This window comes from Balearica regulorum, chromosome W, assembly GCF_011004875.1.
Source record: "Balearica regulorum gibbericeps isolate bBalReg1 chromosome W, bBalReg1.pri, whole genome shotgun sequence".
Classification (NCBI taxonomy): domain Eukaryota; kingdom Metazoa; phylum Chordata; class Aves; order Gruiformes; family Gruidae; genus Balearica; species Balearica regulorum.
In genome coordinates this window covers 21,366,499-21,394,446 of record NC_046219.1, presented here as the reverse complement: position 1 = coordinate 21,394,446, position 27,948 = coordinate 21,366,499, and the positions used below count along the sequence as shown (strand labels likewise).

Below are 27,948 nucleotides of genomic sequence, written 5' to 3'. Positions count from 1 at the left end.
TTCTTTTAATGTTGCTTTACTTAATCTTTTGCTTTTTGTTTTTTCCATTTAAGTAAAGAAACATCCTGTTAAAACACCCTTCTTTTAAGATATTTGACAGTCTCACCAATCACACCTTCCTTTTCCACTCATAAATCCTCCCTCTCTAATGATCTCTTATGCTCCAAAAGTGAAGTCAGAAATAGAAATGTACAATTTCCCAACATCAGACTAACACAAAATTTTAGCTGGCAACTTATTAGAATGTCTCCATCATGATAAAAATTTGGTTTGCTTACTTCCATCACAAAATATCTCTCTTGAATTTTGAAATACCTGGTAAAATACAATATGAACAAACACCATATTTCTCAGGAAGATCTAAAGTGGTAAATTACACTGAAGACATAACATCTGATTTTTAGATTCAAACCTATTAATTTCACAAAATAACAAGTTTTCAGAAATAATGTGCCTTTAAATCAGTTTATCATTGTTGTGAAAGTACTTAATATTTTATGACATGTTTATATATCTGAAGCTGAAAAAAAATTTAAGAAAGCTTTCTTCTGCAAAGAGGCAGCAACAGAGGCAGTAATAATAGCTTATTCCTGTCTACAAGACAGTAATTTTGAAAGAGCTCCAGCAATACATAGTATACTGTTGAAGTAAATCACAGTCTATGTCACAAGAATAACTTACTATTACAAGAATAGAAAATGTATAACAAGAGATAAATACATAGCCATGTTTCATTTTCTGTATTTACAAAAGTCTATGTAAACTCATTAACTATACTTATATATGAATAGTTAATACTTAGCTGTGAGTGCACACAATTATTTCACTTTTAAATCTTTCTATGTGTACCTGGGGCCTAATTGGTTATTAACTTCATAAAAGCCACTACTAAGATATTATTAGATCAAACTAATTCCCAGTTCTGTTTTTCAAATAGCAGAAATGGAAAAAATATCACTGAATAAGGAGTTTTAAATACAATTGGGAAAGAAATAGTAGCCTAACTGATATCACCTGATATAAGAAAATCCAGATTTTTTTCTGCTTCATGCTTAGTCATCTACCAGTACTAGAGACAGTAGATTTAGTATTTTTGCTAGATACTGAGGATTATTTTACATTGTTCTTTATTAGTTTATATTAAATAAGATGATAGCCTATGTTCTGCAAGACATACCGTTCTTGCAGTCTTACTACCAATCTCATTTCCTTTTATGATAAGCAACAGACCCTGTAGGTAAGACATTCACTTTTCTCCTATTTTGGTTTTGCCTATGCTACCAAATGTGACCACATTACGGTATTTAAAAACTTGATGTCTGTTGAACTTCATATCTGACCACATGTGTGTTCTTAGTAACTTGTGAAATAAAAGGTAAAATCTCTTTCAGTGTTTTTGTGTATTTTAATATACATTTTAAAGAGATATAACATTTATTTTATTTAGGCACTTGCTGCACATATGCTTTATGCAAGTATGTCAGCTCAAAGGTATTTCTCATCAATTTTTGTACTCAAGAGGAAATCCTCAATCTGTAAGTAAAAGGATCCAGACAATAACATGCGTTTTCATGAAATATGTATCTATTGGATGATGTTTTTAAAAATGTTTTAAATTACAAGTGGATCTTTAATTACACTTTCTATTTAATAGCACTGTATTTTCTAGTTTGTAAAAACTGTATGAGGGCAACTACACTAATAGTTGATACTGGGGGGAAATTATCTAAGCATGTGTTTAGGAAGCCAGCAGTCCTGGGGCTGCTAAGTATGTGTTTCTTTACAATAAATGCCAGATTTGTGGTTTAATAGTAACCTTTCTGCCCCCCCCCCCCCCATTTCCCCAAGCCTACTAATAGAGTCTGTGGAAATGTAGTACTACCTACTGTGGGGAAAGATACAGTTAGGGAGTATTTAACCCAACAGACATATACAGCTCCATGGGACCAGACAGGATGCAGCTGAGGGTGCTTAAGGGAGCTGGCTGATATCATTGCAGGGCCACTCTCTATCATATTGGAAAGGTCATGGCAATCGGGGAGGTGTTCCTGATGACTGGAACAAGAAAACATCACACCTATCTTCAAGGAGGAGGATCCAGGGAACTACAGACTGGGTAGCATGACCTCAGTCCCTGCAAAGGTTAGAGCAAATCCTCCTTGAAGCCCTATCTAGGCACATGAAGGAGGTGGTGGTGATTGGGAAGAACAGCCAGTATGGGTTTACCAAGGGCAAGTCAAGCCAATCTAATTACCTTCTATGAAGGGATTACTGACTGTGTCAATAAGGGGAAAGCAGGGGAGAAGCTACCAAACTGGGGGGGGGGAATGGGGGATGGGACAGGACACAAGAAAAAATAGTCAATACACTAGAGAGCAGGGACCTCAGCAGGCTGGAGAAATAGCCTGATAAAAACCTCATTAAGTTCAACAAAGGCAAATGCAAAGTTCTTCATCTGGGCACAAATAACCCCATGCAACAATGTAGGCTGGGGGCTGACTAGTTAGAAGGCAACTTTACAGAATAAAACCTGTGTGCCCTGGTGGACAAGTTGAAGGCTCTATTAGAGAGTATCAGGCAGGTCCAGGAAAGTGATCCTTCTTCTTTATTCAGCACTTGTGAGACTGCATGTGGAGTACGGTGTCCCATTTTGGGCTCCCTACTACAAAAAAGCCACTGACAGTGGAGAAGGTCCAGTGGATGGCTACCAAGGTGGTCACGCGGCTGGAGCATATGCCACTCTGTGGAGAGGATGAAAGAACCAGGTTTGTTCAGCCATAAGAGAAGGCTAAGAAGCAGAAACAGGTCAGATTCTGACAGGAACACATTGCAATTTGCCCTGTTAGTAAACACAATGTGAACAGGGAAAAAGTCCTCAAGGACAAAAGATTAAAAAGCGACACACTGGTACAAAAGTCTGCAACACATACATTTATATAAGCAGAGTTGTAGGAAACTTCTACCTCTTATGTTGGATTAAAAAAAGAGTTGCAATGTCAGGCTGCCCTTAATCTTCAGTTTGCTGTCATTATTCTTAGCACTCTGTTCCTTCTAGGACAATAATGAATAGAATTGGATTAGAAATGAGAAGTAGTATTTACTTTTTTAAAGTCCTTTTTGTCCTTTCCTCCCAGGTAAATACATTTAAGTTTGCTTGACACCAGATAACTCAAAAACACTGTACTGTAAATCACTCTACCTACAAAGAAAATCTTAAAGTTATTAAGATTTTAATTCTAAACAGAAATGCTTGAGATTATTATAGCAAGTGAAGGGGAAATTCAAATTGTAACTGCTCAGCAGTAGTAATTTGTGACCAAGGAATGATCTGGCATGGAGGGCAAGAAGGCCCAACTGCAGAAGGGGTTGAACTAGCTGGAAGCAGGAATGCCAGAGAGAGAACTACTCCCTGTAAGGGAGTGAAGTTTCCCCTGGTGATGAGATGAAAAACAGCCACAGCGTTGTCTTGTGGCCATCCTGGAATGCAAGCGCTCAGGGGCTACCTTTGGGCAGCAGAGCTGAGCCAGGGGATAGACCCAAGGCCAGGCTGAGGCACCTCATGCAAACCGCTCATGGGATTGGTGCTGGTGCAAGTGTATATAAGGAATCAGCTCATGACGCATCTTTGCAGACTCCTTGTAAAACCGCTTATTGTGGTAGGACTCTGTCCAATGCAGTGTTCATTAATTTTGTTCTTTATATTTAAGCACAAACATGTTTTTAATTCACCTCAAGGGGTACAATAAAAAAATCCCACACAAAAGATATTAAGAAATAGGGTGTTATATTTCATTCTAAATGTTATATTTAATGTTCTATCTAATAGTGCTCCATACTCAACTTCTATGAAAAGTCTCCTTCTGATATGACCTGAAATATTTTTTTTTAAATGTGAAATCACAGTAATGGTGCTAGACTGGACCAATACAGAACACCTTTTAGGAAACCCTTTATCCTTTAATATTCCTAACTAGTACTTTAGGATTATATTATTACAACTAGCTGTTGCTTCCTTAGGATGCTACCTTCATTCAACAAGAAAGAAGTTGCTGGGTTATGAACACATGTATCACTGTGGCCAAATTGGTATCTGGAAGGATTAGGCTAATCCTCAAGCTGGTTTGACCAGCCTAGTTTATTTGGAATCCTACCACATCCTTGGTCTAGCCACTGCCTTATTCTACAATTTGAGAGTGAATACATTTAATAAGTCTTTAATAATACTCATAGACCTTGGGTTGCCTAGTCCTCTGAGTAGGAGGACCATGACTGCGGGAACAGTGACTTTCCATTTGTGGACACTGAAATTGTAAGGGACCAGCTGTATCAGTTGAATGTTCATAAGTCCATGGGACCAGATGGGATTCACCCCAGAGTACTGAAGGAGCTAGTGGATGTTACGGCAGGACCCATCTCGATCAGCAGGACCCCCACCAAAGATCTTGGGAGATACAATTCATATAGACTTCTAGCCATATCAAAGGAACTTCAACATGTCATGTAGATGAAAGCCAAGTTTCCACTCTTGCTGCAATGTTAGATGCAGACATTTTCTTTTAAATTAAAAGAAAAAAAGTGAATTCTCTGGAACAAAACCCAGAAAGATGTTTTTATTCTTCTGACAATAACTAAAGTTATGATATCTCTCACTTGCGTTGTACAGAAATTTGCTCTCAGTTAAGCTATTTTAAGTGTGACAATGTAGAAGCAATTACAATTAAAAACACTTCCACTGATGCTAGAAATAAACACACAGTTCCAATACTTAAACAAGTAAGCTTCAACCAGCATAAACAGCCTATACACAGTTTACTCATCACAAAGTATCAGGAAAGTACTGAGACTTCTACAAGCAACCCTTCTTGGTGGCTTCATCTTTTCCTTTTGATTTAATTGGAAGTATATAACTGAAATCCTTTTGCTGTGGATGGAAAGAGAGCATATATTAACTAGAAGAAAGGTTCTCCTCCCAACTGTTTTTTGTTTGTTTTATTCCTATCAGTGCTGCTGTTCACACCCAGTCTACTTTAAAAATTGACCCAAGAAGTTATTCTCCCATCTCATTAGCACTGTTAAGAACACAAGTGAGAAGCCCCATTTACAATACAAACAAGTTGGGATCTGCAAGTATTTGTACCACAGGGGTGATTTTTACACTTTAACAGAATGAAAGCTGTGGAATTGACAACAAAAGGCTAGCCTGAAATATCAGTGTTATCTAGAGACCCAGTCCAGGGTTTGGCTGCAATAGTACCAAGCTTTGGTGGTCATTGTCTCAATAACATCAGTGGTTAATAAGCTCTAGCTTCTTGTTAGTTTTGGAAGTAGCTATGCACATTTAAGTTGTATAACTGCATTTGGAACCTGTTTATCCCCTTAAGGTGGATGACCAAGGAGCTCAACCTCCCTACAGAATTACACCAAAGAAAAATTACTGTAAGAATAGTTAAGAAACACAAGGCTTGTCTTCCAACATTATAACCTGCAGCTAAGAAAAAAAAAATACCCTGCCTTAAAGTTCTCCCCAGAACTCCACCACTTAGAAGAAACTGTACAGTTACTTAAGGGAAATAACCCATTTGTTTACTCATCAACGAGTCTAATCCCATGGGCCTCTTGTAAGGTAAGGACCAGCTCATCACACCACTTTCAATAAGTTTCTCATCTCGGCCGCGCAGTCCTTAGGCAACTTGTTACCCGCTTGGCGCTGCTACCCTGTGCCAAGACCCCTGGGGCGGTGAGGACAGCTGCCACCCCGCATCCCTGCGGGCACCGACGAGCTGCAGTGGACAGCGATGGACACTGAAGTGAGATGGCCCGCCCCACCACAGAGTCATATCGGGAACGGGACACATACCTCCCTACTCCTCAAACAGGCTGACTAAGCCCGAGTCTAAGCCCCTTCCCTCGCAACCTACCCTCAGCTGAGCCACCCCACGCTAATGCGGAGCAGGGGTGGTGCTGAACGAGCGGACAGAACTAGCAAGGCAACCCACCTCCCATCACCCGAGTTGCGGGTGGGAAGAAAGAAGATACACCTACCTTCTGTGCACAGCCCCCCAAAAAACCCGCGCAACCCAACAGCCAATAGGAGGTGTGGAGCTACGCGCGCCTTTAAGCATCGCAAGAACCCTGCCCCCGCCCTCTCCGGTGCTAGGGGATAAGCACAAGGCGGAGTCTTCGCAGACGCCATTTTTCCCCCCAAAAAAACCCTGAGGTTGCTCTCGCTTTCCTTTACTGCCTTCCATTGTCTCCGCTATTGTTGCCGCTCTTCTCGTGGCTCCTGTCAGGCAGGTAAAGCAAGCAAGCAAGCAAGCAAGCAATCTAGGCACACTGCGGCGGTGCAGGGTGGATCGTGCTCCTCTCCTCATGACACCCAGGCCTGTCTCACTGTGGTCCACACGGAGGGCGGGGAGAACTAGAGGCCATCCTTGCCCTGACAGGCAGCTGCCTCACCCAACGGGGCCGCAGTGGGTCCCCACGGGGGGGAGAGAGGAGGCGGCTGGACCAGTCGCCTGGCGGTGTTGGTGGATGTGTGTGTTGGTGGTGGGAGCTGCTCACCTTTCTCGTACGTGGTGGGTGCAGGTAAGCGCGGCTCGCGCGTGTGGCTGATGAAGGTGAAGAGGGGGTGTTGTGCGTGTGTTGGGGAAGGCGTGAGCTAAGCCGGGCTGAGGGAAGTGGAGCTGTTGATCGCGCCCCTCTCGATGCTGCTGTGTGATACGGTAACGCGGGAGGCCTGAGTCGCCGCCAGCCCCCTGGATTTTCCCGGGCTCCCGCAGGGACAGCGCTCTTCCCCGCTGGCGAGGCGGCGGCGGATTTGGGTAGGTCTGGAGACTGCTGCGTGGAGAAGGAGGGGACCGGGAGTGACTTTTCCTTAGCTAACGTGGAGTGGCTTGGCGCAACCTGGGGGCCTATCTGCCCTGAGGGAAGGGCGAAAACGGTGATCTGTGTTTGCTGGCAGCCGTCGCGCCTCGGCGACCTTAGTGCGGACACGGCGGCCCAACCGGTGCGGCTCCCGGAGCAGCGATGTGGTGGAGGCCGGCTGCACTAGCGAGTGCACGCTAAGGCCGGGGTAGCAGCCGCCGCCGCCTTCCTGTGCCTACCCTGGATAACTGCATAGGACACAGTTTTTGCGAATTATGGCGGGCAGAGAGGAAGAGGAGGGATGGCGCTCTCGGCTGCGGCCTGTGCGGAAGCGGCCGTGCCAAACTGATTTAGGAGCGCTCTGCAGCAGGGCCTACTTTCTTTAGGGGCGATCGCGGCGATGATGGAGTTCTCGTGGCGAGGCTGTTGTGCTCTGTCGGCCCCGCTTGAGCTCGGGTGAGGGCCGCCGAATGCCTCCTTTGTGTCTCCCTAGGCAGAGTGGGGGAAATCTTGTGACCGCGTGGTGGTGGTTTTTCGGCTCCCAGCTCCGCCTAGCAGTGGGTAGGCGCCATTACAGCGGCCGCCATTTCTGCTGGTCCCCGCTACCGCGGAGGTGGGTCTTGGGCTGCGGGGGTTATGTAACGCCGCCTCCTCTCCCCCTCCGCTTAGGGAGTGAGTTAGGTTTCCGAGCGCGCGGCGGCGGGCAGACTGTGGCGCGGCTTGCGCATGGGCTGCAGAAAGGGAGGTGTCCGGGCGGGAAGGGCCGTTCATCCCGGAGGGAGCAGGGTAGAGACGCGCCGGCATCTCCCAGCTCTCTACTCATGTCCGGTCCGTGGCCGCTTTATCCTTTCGATGTTTTTAAAAACATTGCGTTAGCCAATTTAACCCCGCAAACTCGATTTACACAACAGAGCACAGTAACTGAGAGCACCTTGTCCTGAACACTATATTATACTTCGTCCCCTCGCAGCTCTAAAAAATTTTGAGGGGGAGGCCTTAAATAGAATAGGGTCTGGAAGGGCTAGCCATTGGAACCTGGTGAAATTTCTCTTCCTGCCTCCTCGCGCTCTGACAACATCTATTTGAGATTTGGCTATTCTTTAAGCGGCGCTTTTCCATTAGCTCAAATTAGGGGCCTGGAAATACTAACATTAGTATAACATGCTGGGAAGGCAGTCTCTCAGCAGCGGCTGTGCTTGCTGTTAGCCTGCACAAACAAGGTAACTGTTACAAATTAACAGATCGTCGAAAGGATGTTTTAAAAAGTTAAATGTACCTCACTTTTTCTTCGTGGATACGTGTCAACCGTTTGTTCAGGCTATGGAAGTCGAGCAATAAAATCGGGAGGGGGGGGAGAATAGCATTCTTTGTTTGGCTGTTATCTGTACAAATGATTCTTTTAAGAGAATAAGGTGCAAAATTGTTCTGCCTGGACTTCTAATGTGTTTTACAAGTATTCTCATGTGGACTTGAAATAGATCTTGAAAGAGGTACCTGTTTCACAAAGTTAAAAAAGTTCAGCTGCTTTTGAGATTCTTATTGCATATATGCAGAGGTTATACATAACTATGGTGTGATTTTTAACAGAATTTTTCTAGTGTGGCTTGTGTGTAATTACTTGTGTTCATCTGTTCTATTTAATGGAAGGCATGATAGAATGCCTGATAGTAAGTTAATAGAGAACTTTATAATAACTTTTTAATCTAAATTGTTTAGAACAAAACAATAAGCAATCCATACATAGTGTCTCTTAAAAAGGAAATTCAAGATATGTATTATATAACATGCTAAAAATAGGAACTGGATAATTGTTCACTTTAAATATCTGAAAATCGTTATCAGTAAATGTAATTGCTTAAAATTAGCAAATGCTTGAAAACCGAGCAAGTCCAGAATGATTCAGAATATAATTGTTTATCTGTAAGTTTACAGACTTTTTTATTTCTCCTCTTAGTGATGTGTTTGGCCTTGTTATGTTTTCTCATTTATAAGGAAAAGCTGGTTTTAGTTGTAGTGAGAATCAGACCTGTAAGTGACCAGAGCCTGATCTATGCTGTTTTCATAGGCTTCTGAAGCAGTAGGCTGTTGGGTTTTGATCCTGCCCAGAACACTTGAGTTTTGCTCTGCAAGCATATATAAAACCAGTAAGTTTGAAAAGTGGGCATCTCTCTTTGTTTTTCCCTTTAGTACAATGTACAGTTTGCTCCTCCCCCCAAAATAGATGTACTAGCTTTTTTTTTTATTTTTTATTCTGCAACAGGCTTTATCTGCATACCTAAGAATAAAAGGTAATGGAGACTGAACAACAGGAGGAGACCTTTACCAACACAGAGACAAATGGTAATTTTTTTTTTAAAGGGCTATTTTATTTTACTGGGGGGGGGGAAGAATCTTTTTAAGTCTCAGTGTTTCTAACTGTTTTGGAATGCTTTAACTGTATCAAATGTTTGTATTGGAAGCATTTTTTCATTTAATCTTTTAAAGTGTCCTATATGATTTTACATGGTTTTTGTATCATGAATACGTAATTTTTCTTTGGGAGTATTTTAGACATGGCATAAGTAACTAAAAGTTACTTTAACTAAGGATTTGAAAATATTTGATAGCTAAATACTCAGTACTTGTCTGGACAGTGTGATCATGTAAAAATACTGTCAGACATATCTATTACTGTATTTTATTTATTGCAGTTGTTACTTTGAAGGAATGTGTGTGTATATATATGTGAAATATTTCTAAATATTAGCTAAATGAAAGAATTTTGGACATAATTAGTGAAGAAGAGTTAGGGCATTAGTATTGAGTTGATTCATGCCAGTTTTTCAAAGCTATTTGAAATACTGCTTTCCTATTACACCAGTATTTCAGTATTGGACAAACTACGTTTGATCTTTTGGGCTTTAAGGTTTTCCCAATTGTAAAAGAAATACTAGGTAGGTGATGCAACACTGCTTTAAACAACATGTTGTTAATTTTTCACTAAGTTTGCAAAATTCTCATTTCAGCTGTAGTTCATAGATTTGGAATGAGTCTTCAATAATTAATTGATATGTAGGCTGATGAAGTAAAAACCTGTCTCTGTGCTATAGATACTCAGGGTAGATGTCAGAAGTTAGTGTTGGGCTAATAGGAAGGAATGCTTCATTGGGAATACAGTGCATAAGCTTGATGTACAATTTTATTGTAACTTAGTTAAATATATGTTTGTGTTTTTCCCCCTATGGACTTATCTACAGGCAAACGTCCTGCAGAAGATATGGAAGAAGAACAGGCCTTCAAAAGATCTCGGAATACAGATGAGATGGTTGAATTACGTATCTTGCTTCAAAGCAAAGTATGCTTTTTCAGTATTGCTATGTTCCTGCTTATACCATTGCTTAAGACAGTGGTGACAAAGTGTATGTTGTGGTGTATGTTTAGAAAGAACATGTGCTTTATTTAATATAAAATAACTTATTAGGAATATTTGTAAGTGTGCATGAATTATAGAAGTGTATTACAATGGTATTATCAATAAATTTTTCAAGGATGAGTCTTTAATGATCTATGGGACTTTTTTGATTTTAAAAAAATGTACTCATGGAAAAAATAAAGCAATAGAAATTATAAGCCACTTTTCTTATGTTTGAGTGGAACATAATTGTTTCCAGGGGGATTGACTGTGTATTAGTCTTTAGAAAGCAAGCAGTTTAGAGAATGATCAGCTTATGATTGTAAATTAAATATGAGAGGCAAGATGAGGACTTCCTCAGGATTTTAGTAATTTTCCCAGATTTAATAAATCTATATGCATCACCAGGAGGAAATATGGGAGTAATGTTTCAGGGATTGCAATTACTTCATTGACTAGTATAAATTGTCACAGTAAAATTGCTATTTATTAATCTCCTTTAATATTTCCAGTCGTTACAGGTGTTTTTGCTGTCTGAAGTAACTCAGACTTTTGTGTCAGGGCAGGGGAGTGTTACCTTAACTCTGCATGGCATTTCTGATGAATAGTCAAGTTACATGGAGTGCTGCAAAATGTTTGTGGTGCTGTTAGCATCATGTATGAACTGCATAATAAAAGGAATAATTTTGCATGTAGTTCTTTAAATAGCCTTGTAAAAATGTAGTTTTACAATTGCCTCTTGGATATCCAAGTTTATTCCTGTTGATTTTAGCAACTGGAGATTAGTGATTGTTTATATTGGCTTTACATTCTTCATACTGTACCTACCTGAGCGGTCAGTTGAGTTACATAGGTTTAAACCAAAAGTAGCATTTGAAATTATCAAATGTTCAGAGTGCAAAAGTGAAATTTGCAAACATATTAAAAAAAATTATCAAATAAATTAGGAAAATCATTGACATACATAACATGCATGGAATCCCATAAGGTATTTTTTCCAGTCATACTCTAACTATGAGATGGTTTTAACACAGGCAGAATTGCCTAGAAACTTAGATTTGAAATTGAAATAATATTATTGAGTATTTTTATCTCTTTCCAAAGTTCAGTGGTAAGAGCCGTTTTGACCTTTTTTTCCACATTGTAAAACCATGTCAGTTTATGTTTCGATTTAATTTTAACCTTTTAAAAGCAAAACAAGCCCCACCCCATAATGCATCCCACAAAGTAATGCAGAAATAGATATATTGTTCTTAATTTTCAGTTCAAAAATGTAGTCTGTGCTGTATTAGCAAAACATAACTTCTGAAAACTATTTTCCAGAATGCTGGAGCAGTGATTGGAAAAGGTGGCAAAAATATTAAGGCACTTCGTACAGATGTGAGTATATATGAGTTCAAATTAATTTAACACCAATTCTTTCAGAGCACTACATTGAAAACTTGATTGCATACATTTCTAGAAATTGAGAAATTCAAATCTAGACAATAATAATTAATTATAAGCCATTTATAATGATTGTTAGAGGAGATAACTTTAGTTTTTTGGTTTGTGTTGTAATTAAAACCCAGCTTGAATTATGTGGGAGGAGAGGTTTATATTAAACCTCTCTGCTTTCAAACAGGGTTCCTCTAAATTACGCACTTCAAATGAGTTAACATCTTTAATTAGAAATATTGGCAAAGCTTAAAACTCTTAACTGTAACATTTCCCATATGTGTGAATCAATTATAGTACTATTGAAAACTTGCAGGTGGCTGGCTTAACCCAGTGATAGAGGAATTCTTTAACTTCTTTTAAAAAAAACCCATAATGGTCCATCTGTTTTTACTTTAACAGCTTGGACATAAAGCACAAGAACATTCACATTAAGGTTGCATGGTTGCATGATTTAAATACAGGTATAGAACAGTAAAGAAACATTTTATTCTGTTACTTGGAAGCATTTTTAAATGGTCATGACTTATTTACCTATTCATATTTTATAGTGGGTTGTCTCTTGTGATTAGACACATGTTCAGCATAAATGTTATGTATTTATAAAACTTGGCAATACTTCTTAAATTCCATTTGTTTACACTCCTGTACATCAGCTACAATTTCAGCATTTTTTTCAAGTAAGACTATGTTCAAGACAATATTTACTAATATATCATTACAGAATCAGTTCCATCTAAGTTCACAAACTATAGCAACTAGATTTGAGTATTAAGCTGAAATGGTCAGGAATCATACATACACTCGCTAACTTTGGCAGCTGGTGTTTGTGTGTGTTTGTTTTAAGTAAATAAATACATCACCTAAATCCACATAATTTAATTGGTCTGGAATAATAACTTTCCCAACTTGCCCAAGGTTTCAGTAATATGGATCTCAATAGTTTTTGTGTCTACATTCATGAGCCAGCCTGCTACTGAAACATATTGTTAAAAGTAAAAAGTAGTTTAGTCAGATAAAGTAACTCATTAAGATCCATACTGTTAAGCCACAGTCAATGTAGCAGTCCATTATTGTGTTAGTCTTGAGAACAACTTAAGCTTGTTTCATTAACTGAGAGTAACAAGTATAGTTTGTATTAAATTAAAATTTATTGCTTTTCCCCCTTTTCCCTCTCCTTGTTTTTTTGGCCATATATCTCCGTTACCCATGTACTGGATCGACTTGCCCCTGCGTTGCCCACCATGACGTTGGCCCATCCGCCCCTGAACGCCCATGTGAAAACCCTGGTTGGCTATGCCCAAAAATGTGCTTGTTGCCAAACGGGTACCATACTTGACAACTGATTGAATACCCATGCCCAATGCCAACATCCACGAACGCCAATGACCAATGCAGTACAATGCAAGTGTTTCAGTCCCAGACAGCAGTGGCCCCGAGCGGTATGTCCCAACAGTTTATGCCTCACTGCCTGATTAGAAAGAGAGAAATGTATTTTATTACCTGCCTTTTATATAATTAAATAGTATCCCCTTATAGACCATGTATTGTTTTTTTAAAGTTTTCTGTCTTATTTTCCCCATTAAGTCTTTTTGTCACTGAACTTTCACGTGAGTTGGCCACCCAAACAATCCACTAATTTTATTTCAATGGAAGGAGCACAGCTTCAAGTGTTGCATATTCACTGCATTATAAATCAGATTTTTTCAAGACTCTCTTGCTCTGTCTTTGTGGCCCACCTTGCTCCCCCCAACATTGTCTGTTCATAACTTTCTAATGAAATACTAACTCTAGTTCGCTTTCCTTATCTTCTCATTTGTGTTACATTTTTGTTTGTGGGGTGTGGTTTTTTTTGGGGGGGTGTTTTGGTTGGTTTTTTTCCTTGTATTTATATTCCTTTTTTGCAGAGCCCATTAGTAATCTAATTTCTAACTGGTCTCTCAACCTTACTCCAGATATAATGTTGACCACTTGCATATCCCCACTTTTTCTACAAGAAGGTGTGCCAGTTTTACCAATGTAATGGCAAGGGTATACTAAATTAGTGGTGGTGGGGAACATGAATATTCACTTCTACTTTCAGTTTTGCGTCAATTTCTTGCCCACTTAATCTGAGCCCTTCCAAAAGTTCTCGCTTGTTCACTCTCACTCTCTCTGCAAGACCTACCTAGTCTTAAATTCATCGTGCATATATATTGGGCATAAACAAAGATGCATGTGTTGTAAATCCAGTGAACAGGTTTACTTTAAATGGGGAATATTAATTGTAAGTTCTTCTGTGTAGTCAATCTTGTTAGAATTTTGTGTATGATTATTAATACTAAACTTCTACTGCTTTTCCACCATATATTCTGATACTATGGCCTCTAACAGCATCTTGAGTATAAGTGCAGATACAGAGACAATTGGAGAAATCTTGAAGAAGATTATCCCTACTTTAGAAGAGGTATGTCTCTTAGGTTTGTTTATTATTCAGAGGTATAAACTTAGATTTTAAACCAAGACAATTCTAGATGATTGTGCGCTATTTTTAATATGTTAAATTAGAAAATCCAGCTTTTTTTGAAACTACATGTTGGCTTTTTTTTTTTTTTTTGATAGAGGACAGACATAATCTCTTCCTAGAAAATTAATGTTTGGAACAGCCTCCTCCCCTTCAAAACACCTGTCTCCTGACTTGTTTAGTCCCCAATTTGAAGTAGCTGTATTGTAATTTCCATCCTGCCTTGGCTTTGTAAGCAAGCGTGTTGCGCTGTTTAATATCTTAAAATTTTATACAATAATAATAAAAGAAATAAGGAAAACTAATTTGACATCACCTCATGTTGAGGCAAAGTACTTAAATAGGTGTGATTCTATCATAGCAAATACAGCATTACAGTTCAGCAGCAAATTAAGTCATACCATGGTGTTTGGAGAAAAGCCTTAACAAAACCAAAATTAGTACTTTGATTTTTCAATTATTTTTCTCCCTGACTAATATTTATTCTTTCCTTGTATGCATCTTACAGTATCAACACTACAAAGGTAGCGACTTTGACTGTGAATTAAGACTTCTAATTCACCAAAGTCTAGCAGGAGGAATTATTGGTGTCAAGGGAGCTAAAATCAAAGAACTCAGAGAGGTACTGTTTCCTATTCCTTTTAGATTCTGCTTTTATTCTATAAACAAATTAGGTTTTTGTGTTCATAAACAGTGAGTGTAAGCATCATCTGTGCAATAATTCCTTCAGAACATATTTCATACGTGATTTCTGTGTTCCGAGATCAATCTGAGTTAGTTACTACAACTTTCTTGCAAAAAGTCAGAAATAAAGTGGCTGTTGGTGATAGAGCCTAGGACTTCTTATAAAGCTTTTAAGAGTATTAGCAGTAGAGTAATCTTTATAAATAAAGGATATTTTTTAAAATTAAAATGCCATTCATCACTCCTGGAATGAACTGATGAATAGACTATATTGGTGTTGGACATGGAAAAGGGTTTAGCATGGACACATCTCCATAAACTGTAATGATGATCATTTAATAGATGCTTGAATATTGCTATAAAAAGGTAGTATGGGGTGGATTGTTTTTGGGTGGGTTTTGGGTCTTTTTGTTGTGGGTTTTGTTTTTTGTTAGGGGGATTATTGGTGGTTGGGGTTTGTAGTTTGGTTTTGTGTGGGTTGGGGGTTTTTTTGTTTGGTTGGTTTTCTTAAGTTCCACTTCCTTGAAGACCACTGTTTCCTTTGTGAAGGACTATTCCTTGTGAAGGAATGAGGTTTTGTTCTAAAAAGCTAGTGGTCTCTGAATCTAGAGTGTTGTTTTCTAACCTTTCCTGGCATTGTGTCAAAGACAGTTCCAGGTCAGTTTAGGCATAAGCTACTATTTGTGTGCACTGAGGAAGGCAAGATGACTAGACGTAATCCTGGTAACATTGCTGTCTTGCATCCAAAGCATGTTTTTATGACATATGAAGGTTTATATAACCTGTAAGCTTATAATGGATATGTGGTCCTTTTGCTAATATTTGATTAAATGACCATGTAGATGAGCCATAATTGAAAGATTTTAAAAATTGAACTTTTTTTCTCTTCACTAGCATTTCATACAAACTGATGTCATTTCAGGTCTTAATATAATATCCTAAGATTAAATTTGTTGTAAGAATTCAGAAGCAAGCGTTCACTTAAAATGACTGGAAGTTTAATGATCTAGTTTGATTGTTTCTTTAAAAATGTTTTAGTGTGTGTGTTACCCATTTTGTTTTCAATAAGTTTATAAAATTGTTTGAAATACTTCTATTTGAAGATTTTTGGGGTTTTTTTTTCTTCTCTTTAACAGAACACTCAGACCACCATTAAGCTCTTCCAAGAGTGTTGTCCTCATTCCACTGATAGAGTGGTGCTTATTGGTGGAAAACCTGATAGAGTTGTGGAATGTATCAAGATCATCTTGGATCTTATTTCTGAGGTAATGTGTCTTAAACTTATTATTTTTTCATTGGTATTCATGAAAGTTGGGATGATTTGGATGGAAAATTATATCTTTCCATTTCTATTTTTTTAATTCAGTGCCTCTTACTTCTCCAGTAACAAAATAAGTGTTGGACTGTTAGCACCCTTTGAAATTATTCCTGTTTTCTAGAATTCGGGTGTACCTTATGGGAGAGGGAAGCAATTTTTGGTACCAATGGACTGTTAGTCATGCTTTACATATCAGTAAAATAAGAAATTTTAAATTGAGGAGGAAGTGAGACAAATGTACATGCCACCCATCAGTAACAGCAGTCTCTCTATCCTAGTTAAGTTCTCAGGAAGTGTATCAACATCCCTGCCTTTCTTATCAGCATTGTGAAATCGATAACATTATTAAATGTATAAACATGAATTTATACATTCTGAATTAGTGATTTGATGAAATATAATAATTGTAACAGTCAGCGCTAACTAGGGGAGAGGGGTGGTGTTCTCTTTTTTTTTTTTGTGTGTGTGTGTCTTAGTCTCCAATCAAAGGACGGGCCCAGCCTTATGATCCCAATTTCTATGATGAAACATATGACTATGGTGGCTTCACAATGATGTTTGATGATAGAAGGGGACGTCCAGTAGGCTTTCCAATGCGTGGAAGAGGAGGCTTTGATCGAATGCCTCCTGGTCGTGGTGGACGACCTATGCCTCCATCAAGAAGAGATTATGATGATATGAGCCCTCGCAGAGGACCTCCACCACCTCCGCCAGGTCGTGGTGGCAGAGGTGGCAGCAGAGCTCGTAATCTTCCTCTTCCTCCTCCACCACCTCCTCGTGGCGGGTAAGCTGTTGCATAAATGCATTGTATAAAACTCAAGTTGAATAAAATTAGCTGAATTGTGCTCATGTTTCCAGGACTTGTTTCACACTCCATATTGGTAGTGATTATGCATGATTGAGCGTGTATTGCACCAGAGAATTTTAAAAAGTATTTGAATTTATTTCTGCAATGTAGCAGTCTATCAGGACTATAGTCCATAGTTCTGTAACTTTATTTTATGTTATTCAGAACTTTGCTAAAGGATTCAGAAATTCATAGTTCTGTGTGCAAATCATGAAAATTTGAATTAGAATATATAAATGAGTTTATAACGGGTCATGTGCTGCTGCTTTTTTTCATTTTAGAGATCTTATGTCTTATGACCGAAGGGCTAGACCTGGAGACCGTTATGATGGAATGGTAGGAGTTAAAATTCATATTGTTTTGTTTAGTAAATACTGTTAGCACTTTGAATATCTGAGGAAACTGTTCTTGAATACATACATTTAAGTGTGGGGCGTGTGTTTCTGATAAACTTATATTACAAAAACGTTTTGGCCATACAAATGATCCCCCCAAGATGATGACTGCGTGGGGTGTAAAGGGTATTTGGGATGTGATCGGCTGAGTGTTTTTTGTTTGTGGGGTGGGTTTTTTTTTTTTGATTGGTTGGTTTCCCTACCTGACATCAACAATGGAATAGAAACTTGGTAGAGCACAGTCCCTGCAGGTTTTATTACACGAACCTTCTTTTAGACTTTTTAATCAGGATGACAGAAATGGGAATTGAGAGGCTTTTCAGCTCAAGAAAGCATGTCAGAACAATGTTTTCCAACAGATGTTAGCAGAATTTAAGAGAACATGAGTAATATCTATAAAGAGCTATAGTTGGTCTGGCAGATGATTGCTTTTTCAAATCAATTCTTGTCTTTATGCTGATTTCTATGTTGGCAACAAAAAAAAATTTACTGTAATTCCAACTGCTTTGGAGCCAGGGCCACTGAAAAGTTGAATTTTAAATGAAATGAGGTACATTCAACTGCACTGGGGGGTGGAGAGAATTTTAAAAAAGACTAAAAGATGCTCTTCCATGTTGTACTCCGAAATGTGACTTCCTGGTAGTCATTTACCTCTTTCCTGGGAAGAGAAATCGTAGGCATCTGGGAGGTAAATCTCTGTGGTAACAATCTTCTCCTCTGGTTCTGTTTGGCACATTCCTTAAGAGGACTTTTTTTTTTAATTTTTCTTTTCTTTCAAATGAATGGAAGAGAAAGAAGTGGAGAGGAGCTATGAAATGGGCTACCTAAATGAGATTTACACATTGCCTTCTTCTGGGAGGAAGAGGCAATTACTTTGAATAATACATACTGAAAGTACATATTACAAGAATGTCAAAACTGGGGCACCAGAATCCTAGCAGAAATATTGAAAAGAAAGACTTGCACTTAAAATTACCCAAAACAAACAAAAAAAACCCCATCCCCAACACAACCCAACACCAAAACCACCAAGTTGTCTATGCTACTCTGGATTGTAAGAAACTAGAAGAATCGCAGGATCACAGAATGGTAGGGGTTGGAAGGGACCTCTGGAAATCATCTAGTCCAACCCCCCCTGCTAAAGTAGGTTCACCTAGAACAGATTGCACAGGATTGTGTCCAGACGAGTTTTGAATATCTCCAGAGAAGGAGACTCCACAACCTCTCTGGGCAGCCTGTTCCAGTGCTCGGTCAACCTCAAAGTGAAGAATTTTTTCCTCATGTTCAGATGGAACTTCCTGTGTTCCAGCTTGTGCCCCTTGTCCTGTCACTGGGCACCACAGAGAAGACTCTGGCCCCATCCTCTAGACATCCACCCTTTAGATATTTATAAGCATTGATAAGATCCCCTCTCAGTCTTCTCTTCTCCAGGCTAAACAGACCCAGCTTTCTTAGCCTTTCCTCATCAGAGAGATGCTCCAGTCCGCTAATCATCCTTGTAGCTGTGGTGCATTGACCCTGGCTGGAGGCCAGGTGCCCACCAAAGCCATTCTATCACTTCCCCTCCTTAACTAGACAGGGGAGAAAAGGTATAACAAAAGGCTTGTGGGTTGAGATAAGGACAGGGAGAGATCATTCACTAATTATCGTCACGGGCAACACAGACTGAACTTAGAGAAAAATTCATCTAATTTTATTATCACGCAAAACAGAGTAGAGGAATGAGAAATAAAATCAAATCTTAAAACACCTTCCCCCACCCCTCCCTTCTTCCCGGGCTCAACTTCACTCCCGGCTTCAACCTCCTCCCCCCTCAGCAGCACAAGGGGACAGGGAATGGGGGTTATGGTCAGTTGATCACACGTTGTTTCTGCCGCTTCTTCCTCCTCAGGGGGAGGACTCCTCTCATCGTTCCCCTGCTCCAGCATGGGATCCCTCTCATGGGAGACAGTCCTCCACGAACTTCTCCAATGTGAGTCCTTCCCACGGGCTACAGTCCTTCACAAACTGCTCCAATGTGGGTCTCTCCCATGGGGTGTAGACCTTCAGGAGCAAACTGCTCCAGCGTGGGGTCCCCCATGGGGTCACAAGTCCTGCCAGCAAACCTGCTCTGGCTTGGGCTCCCCTCTCCACAGGTCCTGCCAGGAGCTTGCTCCAGCGTGGGCTTCCCACGGGGTCACAGCCTCCTTCAGGTGCCTCCACCTGCTCCTGCCTGGGGTCCTCCACAGGCTGCAGGTGGAATCTCTACACCCCCTCATCCTTCCTCCATGGGCTACAGGGGGACAGCCTGCCTCACCATGGTCTTCACCATGGGCTGCAGGGGGATCTCTGCTCTGGTTGGTGCCTGGAGCACCTCCCCCTCCTTCTGCACTGACCTTGGTGTCTGCAGAGTTTCTTACATCTTCTCACTCCTCTCTCCGGCTGCAAAAGCTCCCTCTAACTTGTTTTTTGTCTTTCTTAAGTATGTTATCACAGAGGCGCTGATTGGCTCAGCCTTGGCCAGCGGCGGGTCTGTCTTGGAGCCAGCTGGCATTGGCTCTATCAGACACAGGGGAAGCTTCTAGCAGCTTCTCACAGAAGCCACCCCTGTAGCCCCCCTCACTACCAAAACCTTGCCACACAAACCCAGTACAGTAGCCCTCTGCTGGAGTCTCTCCCTGCCTTTCTTGAACTGGGGAGCCCAGAACTGGACACAATATTCCAGATGTGGCCTCACCAGGGCAGAGTAGAGGGGGAGGATAACCTCCCTCGACCTGCTGGCCACATTCTTAATGCACCCCAGGATACCATTGGCCTTCTTGGCCACAAGGACACATTGCTGGCTCATGGAGAGCTTGTTGTCCACCAGGACTCCCAGGTCTTTCTCCGCAGTCCTGCTTCCCAGCAGGTCAACCCCTAACCTGTACTGGTGCTTGGGGTTATTCCTCCCTAGGTGCAGGACCCTACACTTGCCCTTGTTGAATTTCATATGGTTCCTCTTCACCCAATCCTCTGGTCTGATCTCACTGAATGGCAGCGCAGCCTTATGGTGTATCAGCCACTCCTCTCAGTTTTGTATCATCAGCAAACTTGAATCGTTAACTATAACATCCCTTATTTGTATTCTGTGTTTTCAAAGTTCAGTTTTTGTGTTTTCTTATTTGCAGCTGGTAAAATCAGTGTCAGGGCATATGGCATATAAACAGAGCGGCCTGCCCTTCCTTGAGTATCTGGTTGAGTGCAATCTTCAGCTTGGGCAATAGTGTGTTCTAGTTCTGTTACATTCCATTTAGAATAGAAAATCTGTTTGAACTCTATTTAGTCTGATTTTGATCAAGTCGACCTTGACTTTCTTGGCATGAGTCTCTACAAATAAGTTGGGAGTCATCTCTGCTCATTTTCCATGTTCTGAAAAGTAATTTTATTTCCTCTTCACAATGGAGGTGCTCATGGCTTTGGCTACTTTATGCCCGAGTTTCATAGCCTGCTTACAATGAGGACTACTTTCTGACACAGATTGTATTTAATTTCTAGTTTTAGCTATCCATAATCCCAGTATCTTTAATTGTATAAGCAGTTGAGAAGTCTTTCCATGGATTGCAAGGCTGAAGCTGGAAGTGTCGTGCCAGAGATATAAGGTCTTCTTGAGCTACTATGCATTTCATATAGAAATCATTCTCTAGCAAAACATTTAAACTAGAGTAAACCAACATTGTTATGGTTTGTGAAGTAATGCATGGGAAAGGCTACTTTCAGACAGCAGGAATGCCATTTTACATAAATACATTAAAAGTTAAGAATAGATTCTCTTTTCAGACCAATATCTTGGAGATGTTGAATCTACAGAAATCCTTATTTTCTGCCAGTTCTCTTCTCTGCTAAAGACGAAAAAAATTCAGTAGTTCAAGACTTGTAAGATGGTGAACCAAGACTGGATGGTGAAACTTGAATTTTCTCAGATGTGACAATACTGATAGCCTTGTAAATTCTAAGATGGGAGGAGAAAATAATTTGGATTTTTATATATCAAATCTCTCTTTTGAGGTGTTTTATTGAAAGATGTACATGCATTGTTTCTCTTAGTAGAGAGGTATATATTTTAGGCTGTAACTACTCCAAATCAAACGTCTATGGACCATAATGGCTATTTTGATAGCTGAGAAAACATGAATGTGTTTCCACTATTTCTTTTTTAACACCCCTATCCTTATGGGTGCTTTAGATATACAAATGCACAAAAACATACTGGGTGGGGGTGGGGGGTGGAATAAGGTGGGGAAGTGCATATAAAGCCATTTAATCCCCTCTTCCCCCCCCCCCCCCTTTTTTAATGGTCAATTCCTAATGCTTTCAAAGTATTTTTAAATTGGAGTTAATTGAGAATTAAATCAGAATGTCTGTTTAAAAGTAGAGTGTATATTCAGACATTTAATCTGGTTTTGGTCATTCAAATGATTCTTCTTGATATTTCTTAACATTATATATATGTATGTGTGTATATACATGTCTGTATAAGCATGTCAATAAAGGTACATACACTAAAAAATACTAAAAGTATTTCATGTTTGAGATTTGACATTAAGGAGCATGTAAAAAAAAATCAGTGAAGGAGAGCTGTTTGACACATTTATTTATAAATACTAAAAGAAATTAACAAAATTTCACTCTTCTGGGCCAGTCCCTTAAAAATAAAAGTTACAAGGAATTTGCCATCAGTTAGGATTGCATGCATATTCTTTCATTAGATTTAAAAGTCAATAAATTCTTATTAATACTGTGCGCTTTGTCTTATCTAGTCAGTGTTTCATTTGGTTTCAATTTCATTTCCATTGATTACCAGTAGTAGCTAGCACAAATGAGTCTGTAGAGAAGAAAATTCTGTTATGTATCTTAAATTATCCTGCACCTAGTATTTTAGGAATTGTTTTTAAATTAATATTTATTTTTTAATGTGCTATTCATGTTGTGTTGCATGTTTTAACCCAGCAAAGTCCTTTGCCTTAATAGTAAAGTGGATTCTACAAAATAGATTTTTATAATTGTTTGTTGATTATTTTTTTCCCAGTGTTTGTTGTAGCATTTCTTTCCTTCAGAATTCTATATATCACATTAAAAAAAAAAGTAATTGGATTTCCAATATAATTAGGCAGTAGGAGATTGTTAGTTTAGCTATTTGCTATATGAGGTATATGGAAATGAATTAATAAAATACGAGAAGCCATATCCTTCCTGCTTGACCTGCTGTTGACATAGATGTATCAATGACAGTTACTTGGTTTATTAAATGCCTTTTTTTTTTTTTTTAATGCATGAGTGAAATAGAAGATTTTGGTATTTAAAAGTAACATCTTTTAGTATATAGTACAGTTTTAATACTCAAATATGTTTTATAAAAAAAACAACAAACCACAAACAAACTTTTTGATCTTTGCTCTTCCCTTAGCTGTCTGACATTCTTTGTAAGAGGAAAATCTGTTTACACCACAGAAACAAGGAAGAAAGTGTGACCACTTACAGTTCCCTTGCAGTGAAAGAAAAAGGGAATGAATCTTGTAACTGGTCTATATCATGTACTTTTGAGTCTTTGTAGTAGTTTAAGTAGCACAGAAAAATTGTTCTCTGTATTGGTATGTATGCATTTGCTTGCCAAGTTACTTATAAGCCTCCATGACATGGCCTTAATTTGGATTCATTTCCTCTTTTCCTCCTATTATGTTGTGCCTGGAAGATGATGCAGTGTCATGTGGATGCCTGTGATGACATGCAGCCACCAGAGTTGGTGAGTGTGCTCATGCCTTTATTTAACGGTTTAAGAGTTGATTTTTGAGAAAATAATTTGAATTGGTTGTGATAACTGGAATTTCTTGAGATTGAATGTAGTCAGTGGCAGCTTGCACCTATTGAAAAATCCCTAAAGCTGTCCTTCCAACTCAGGTTATTGCCAGTTTGTCCTGAACAGTGAATCCTATATAGGCAGTTAATGTTCCACAATGGAAGTATGCAGCAGCACAGCCAAAAGAGAAGCTTTTCTGTTGTATCACCTCTTTTGTACCCTATTTTAGCGTTCTAAGTTGTAACTTTCACTGTAACTCTTGCTTTTCAACACCCTGTAGGTGCATCTATTTAGGAATATGTTTTATGTTAACTTCATCATGTTGTGTTTACTCCTGTTTCAAACAAGGAATGTTAAAAATAATTCTTATAGTTGTAGATAAACTATTATGCATTACATATCCATATATTTGAAAGTATTCCATTTGATTTGTGTTTATCAAACTTCTTACTCTTAAGGGGTTTAGGAAGGAAAGTTCAAAGGGTGTCAGCAAGTGTTTATGCTGTCTAGAAGATGGCAAAGTACCACCAAATATTAAATGTTAGTTCCTAGCTTACATAAACACTGCAGTTATAATCACTCATCTGCTGTCAAATTAATTTGCTGTCTTGTAGTCTGGGGAAGAGAAGCAGCAGAAAGGGTCAAGAAAAGGATTGTTCATTAAAACAAGTTAGCCCAAAAAAGGGATTCCCTGTGCAAAATATCAGCAGAAATAGGTGGAAGAGTACGTGTGTGGAATATGCAGCTCTGATCAGCCTCTGAATTAAGTTCTAAGTAGTGTCCTTCATTCTTTTGTATTTTGCAATCCACTACAAGCTCTATTATGGTGTATTATGATCTATGTTGCTAAGCAGTGTGATTACACAACACAGGTTGCTTAGAAACAGATAATCGGCTGAACATTTTTTTTTCTGAATAGCTTCCATTTTGATGTGGCTCCAAAAAGCTAGCAGGTAAATAGTTTTTTGGGAAAAGTTGTTGCATTGCAACTTCAGCAAACAAGTAATTCACAGAAATTCCTGCATTTCTGTAGTTCAGTGATATAAGCTGAATTCTAAAGAAGTACGCACATCTATTCTCTGCTTCTACAGGAAGATATTAAAATGGGTGTTTGTGCATTTAGAAGGCATTAGATTAAATTAAGCACTTGATATCAAGTACCAGTCTACAAATCCTGAAAATAAAAGCAGTCAAGAGTGCTGCATTGCAGTGATTTGGATTTGGTATATGGTAGTTTTAGCAGAACAGTAGTAATTAGTGTCATGATTGTCCCTTCTAAGATACAAAGGATTGTAGCATAGTCTGAATGGAGAGACCAATTATAAAGTTATTAGAGTTGACTTGGTTTTTCCTCAAGATATAGATGGAGTAGGAGAGTTGACAGTTACCAGGTAAATGTCTTGTCCCAAACTGAGACTTTAATTTCTCTGGAGCTGTATAGGTAGTAGTAATAAGGCTGAACTCTGATCTTTTGATTTGAATGTTAGTTTAGTCCAAGGGTCAGGAGTAGATCAGCATCAAGAGCTGTTTACCAGCTGAACTGATAAGGTGGCTTGGTAAACTGGTATGGGTGGATCTTGACTTATTCTCAGAGGTTTTAACAGAGCAAGCTAAGAGGTTTTCATGAGACGTTCTTCCTCCCCCTCTCGTTCTTGGTCTGCCCTCTTCCCCAGTTCATCTTTAATGACACTTAGATTAAGGTTGTGAGTTAGGATTTTTGCATAAAATAGGCTGAAAGTTAACAGTATGATATTGAGATGAAAACATGTTAATGAATCATGACTATTTACTATTTAAAGATTTTCTTTCTCTTTTTCTTATAGTTTGAGGGTGGCTCTGGATATGGTAAGTTTTTATAGAGAACTTTGACATGCTCTTCATCTAGTCAGTAAGAGGCTTGATGCATACATTTAAATCAGACTATTCTTACACAGGGGGCCGTGGTTCCTATGGAGATCTTGGTGGACCCATCATCACAACACAAGTAACAATTCCCAAAGATGTAAGTATTTGGGATGCTTGACAAGTACTTTTAATATAAAGCAAGTGTTTCTAAATCACCAAAAGTTTATTCTTAAGGATATTTGTTTTGTCTTCACTTTAGAGATACACTTAACTATTTTTTTAATTGTTAATATTCAGTAATAGAGGTGGTCTACATAACTTGTTTTTACAAGCAAGCATCTGGTTTTTCCAACTTTCTCACCTGTGTTTATATAATAAATGTTACAGAGGATGTATTGAGGTTGTAAAAGAGTAAGCTTCCATTGCAGCTCTTTAAATTGATGGAAGCTCCTTGAACAGTACTGTGTTTTTGCAGGGAAAGTTACATCAAATGAATGCTTCATTTTCTCCCCTAGTTGGCAGGATCTATTATTGGAAAGGGAGGCCAGAGAATCAAACAAATACGTCATGAGTCAGGAGCTTCAATCAAAATTGATGAACCACTAGAAGGCTCAGAAGATCGAATAATAACTATTACGGGAACACAGGACCAGATACAAAATGCTCAGTATTTACTGCAGAACAGGCAAGTTGAAGCTTAATGCTGTCCTTACTGTCAATTTTAAACTGACTTTACTACTACTACTACATTCTAAAGCTCTTATCTGCAATATAGTTTTTAGAAGGCAGGATTTAAGTAACTATTGAACCTAACTTCTCCAACGGTAATTCTGCCTTGATTCTCTTTTCTTTGTTCTAACTAAAATGAAGATTCCCTCAAAACTAATATTGATGGAAGACACCTTAACCAAGCAGTCCTCTAATTTCTCTAGTGAAAATTGCTGCAAAAAACCTACTTGCAATAAATTACATAGAACCTGTAGAAAATATAGAAGATTTCAGTGGACGTTGGTCTAGTTCTGTGTGGAAGACTAGTGATTTTGTTGTTTTTAGATAACTTAACTGACAACAAATCACAGTCTGCCATATGGCACAGACTATGCCTCTACAGAACAAGATGAAATCAATTGGTGCTGTCACATAGCATTTCACACCTTGCTGGCATTATTTTCTCTTCTGCCAAATATTAACAGTTTTGGATTTAGTTTGCTTAGTTTTGCTTTAATAATATGTTGGCTATCATAACATTGGTTAATGTTTAACTTGGATGTTTGGCTTTAGATTACTAATATTTAAATGTGCTTAAAATAATTATATGCCTATAATTATTAGCCATTAATCTTTTTAAATTATTTACTTTTAAATTAATTGGGAATTTGTAGTTTAATCTTTAAGAATGCCATTGTGAATATTGATGCAAGATGTATGGTCAATCATTCTAATACATGCTTTTTTCTTTTTCTTTTATAGTGTGAAGCAGTATGCAGATGTTGAAGGATTCTAATGCAAGATTATTTTTTCTTTTTTATAGTGTGAAGCAGTATTCTGGAAAGTTTTTCTAAGACTAGTGAAGAACTGAAGGAGTCCTGCACCTTTTTTTTTTCCTCCTGTTTTTTTTTTCTCCTCCTGGTTTTCTTTTTGGTTTTTTTTCTGCTTCTGTTTAAAAAGCCAACATTCCTCTGCTTCATAGGTGTTCTGCATTTGAGGTGTAGTGGCATCTGCTATTCACCAGATGTAATGTTTTAGTTCATTACAAATATTTGGGAGAGGGAAAGGCCATGCAAGACTAACACTGAAATTTTGAAACAGCAGCAGAGAGTGGATTTTATTTTTGTTCATTGGTGGTGGTAAATTGTAATGGTTTTTCTGTAACTATTGTGAACATCCTGCTTTATGTACACTGTATTTTTTTTTCTTATTTCCCTTTTGAAGGGGGGAGAAGACTGGTTGTCTACATGTCCCTGGCATCCTTTAAGAGCAGTGTGCAAAATGTAATGCTCTTTTTTAAGATATATTTTATGATTTTTAAATAAATTTAGTGAACCTATTAATTGTGGTCATTTTTTTAATATACATAAGGTAATATCTAAAATGGATACACCCTTTTTTCCCCCCCTACAAGAAAATGCATAAATGAAAGTTGCTGTTAAGCTTGCTCTTCTGCTTCTTTGATATAGATGGAGTTATGTGTTTTTGGCAAATTAAAGAAACAGTGTGGAAACAGTGTGAAAACAGTGGCACAGCTTTGCTATTTGGGGAAAAAAGTACAAAAATATTAATGCAAACATTGTGTGAAATTTGACCTTTTTTGCAAATTTTTGGCTCTCTGCAGTACGTATATATATTGGTGACAGTATATAAATAAAATATTTTATAAATTTGTGATGCCACTGAGTTAACAGTGGGTTAAATACACCTGGTTCTAGACAGCTTGCTTAATGCAAATAACAATTTAAAAATAGCAGTTGGTGTATCATTAATGAATGAATTGTAGTTTTCAGAGCTTTCATTTGTGAAAGGTAGAAACTTTTATGAATTGAGAAATTGGCAGTATCTAACTTGATTTTCATTATATACAGAACTTTAAACTTGTTTGGTTTCCCTATTGTTTGTTGAATTCCACAGGAAATTGTGAGAAATTAAAAAAGATAAAGTACCTCTGGATATTTCATGTAATACCTTGGCATTTGTATTTATAGTTTACAAGTTTTAATTTCACTTCCTAAATAAAAACAATTTTAAAAATGCAAAAGAACTTGGTAAATCTGAATGTGATTGATCTGGATTCTTTCACTTTGGGGGGTGTGTCTAGAACATTTTACTTTTCTCATCTTTTTGAGCCATATGGGGTA

The 27,948-nt window shown here is 38.6% G+C and overlaps 1 protein-coding gene and 2 long non-coding RNA genes across 16 annotated transcripts in view; 1 reads left to right on the top strand and 2 right to left on the bottom strand.

Moving 5' to 3' along the window:
* LOC142599248 (uncharacterized) lies at positions 1-6,180 on the bottom strand. Its single transcript, XR_012832877.1, has 2 exons — positions 6,043-6,180; positions 1-3,051 (listed from the first exon to the last, which is right to left on the bottom strand). It is a non-coding gene; the product is annotated as an uncharacterized LOC142599248 (long non-coding RNA).
* The window catches only part of LOC142599253 (uncharacterized), a 256,694-nt gene that overhangs the window by 4,394 nt on the left and 224,352 nt on the right, over positions 1-27,948 (bottom strand). The window contains exon 2 of the long non-coding RNA XR_012832882.1: positions 19,815-19,875. This is a non-coding gene — a long non-coding RNA (uncharacterized LOC142599253). The remainder of the gene's footprint in view (positions 1-19,814; positions 19,876-27,948) is intronic.
* Positions 6,179-27,848, top strand: LOC142599178 (heterogeneous nuclear ribonucleoprotein K). 14 transcript variants are annotated; one of them, XM_075739030.1, is made up of 17 exons: positions 6,882-7,006; positions 7,358-7,477; positions 8,930-9,008; positions 9,125-9,204; positions 10,101-10,198; positions 11,579-11,635; positions 13,091-13,134; positions 14,066-14,138; positions 14,704-14,817; positions 16,016-16,144; positions 16,674-16,981; positions 17,326-17,380; positions 23,147-23,197; positions 25,075-25,096; positions 25,171-25,253; positions 25,612-25,781; positions 26,567-27,848. In XM_075739030.1, exons 4-17 carry the CDS (start codon positions 9,156-9,158, stop codon positions 26,598-26,600), a joined length of 1,287 nt encoding a protein of 428 aa, XP_075595145.1. In that variant the 5' UTR covers positions 6,882-7,006; positions 7,358-7,477; positions 8,930-9,008; positions 9,125-9,155; the 3' UTR covers positions 26,601-27,848. The 14 variants fall into 14 exon arrangements, with proteins under 14 accessions (XP_075595143.1, XP_075595153.1, XP_075595147.1 ...); XM_075739028.1 differs by lacking the exons at positions 6,882-7,006; positions 7,358-7,477 and adding an exon at positions 6,179-6,294; XM_075739037.1 differs by lacking the exons at positions 6,882-7,006; positions 7,358-7,477 and adding an exon at positions 6,471-6,585 and having other exon boundaries at positions 26,628-27,848.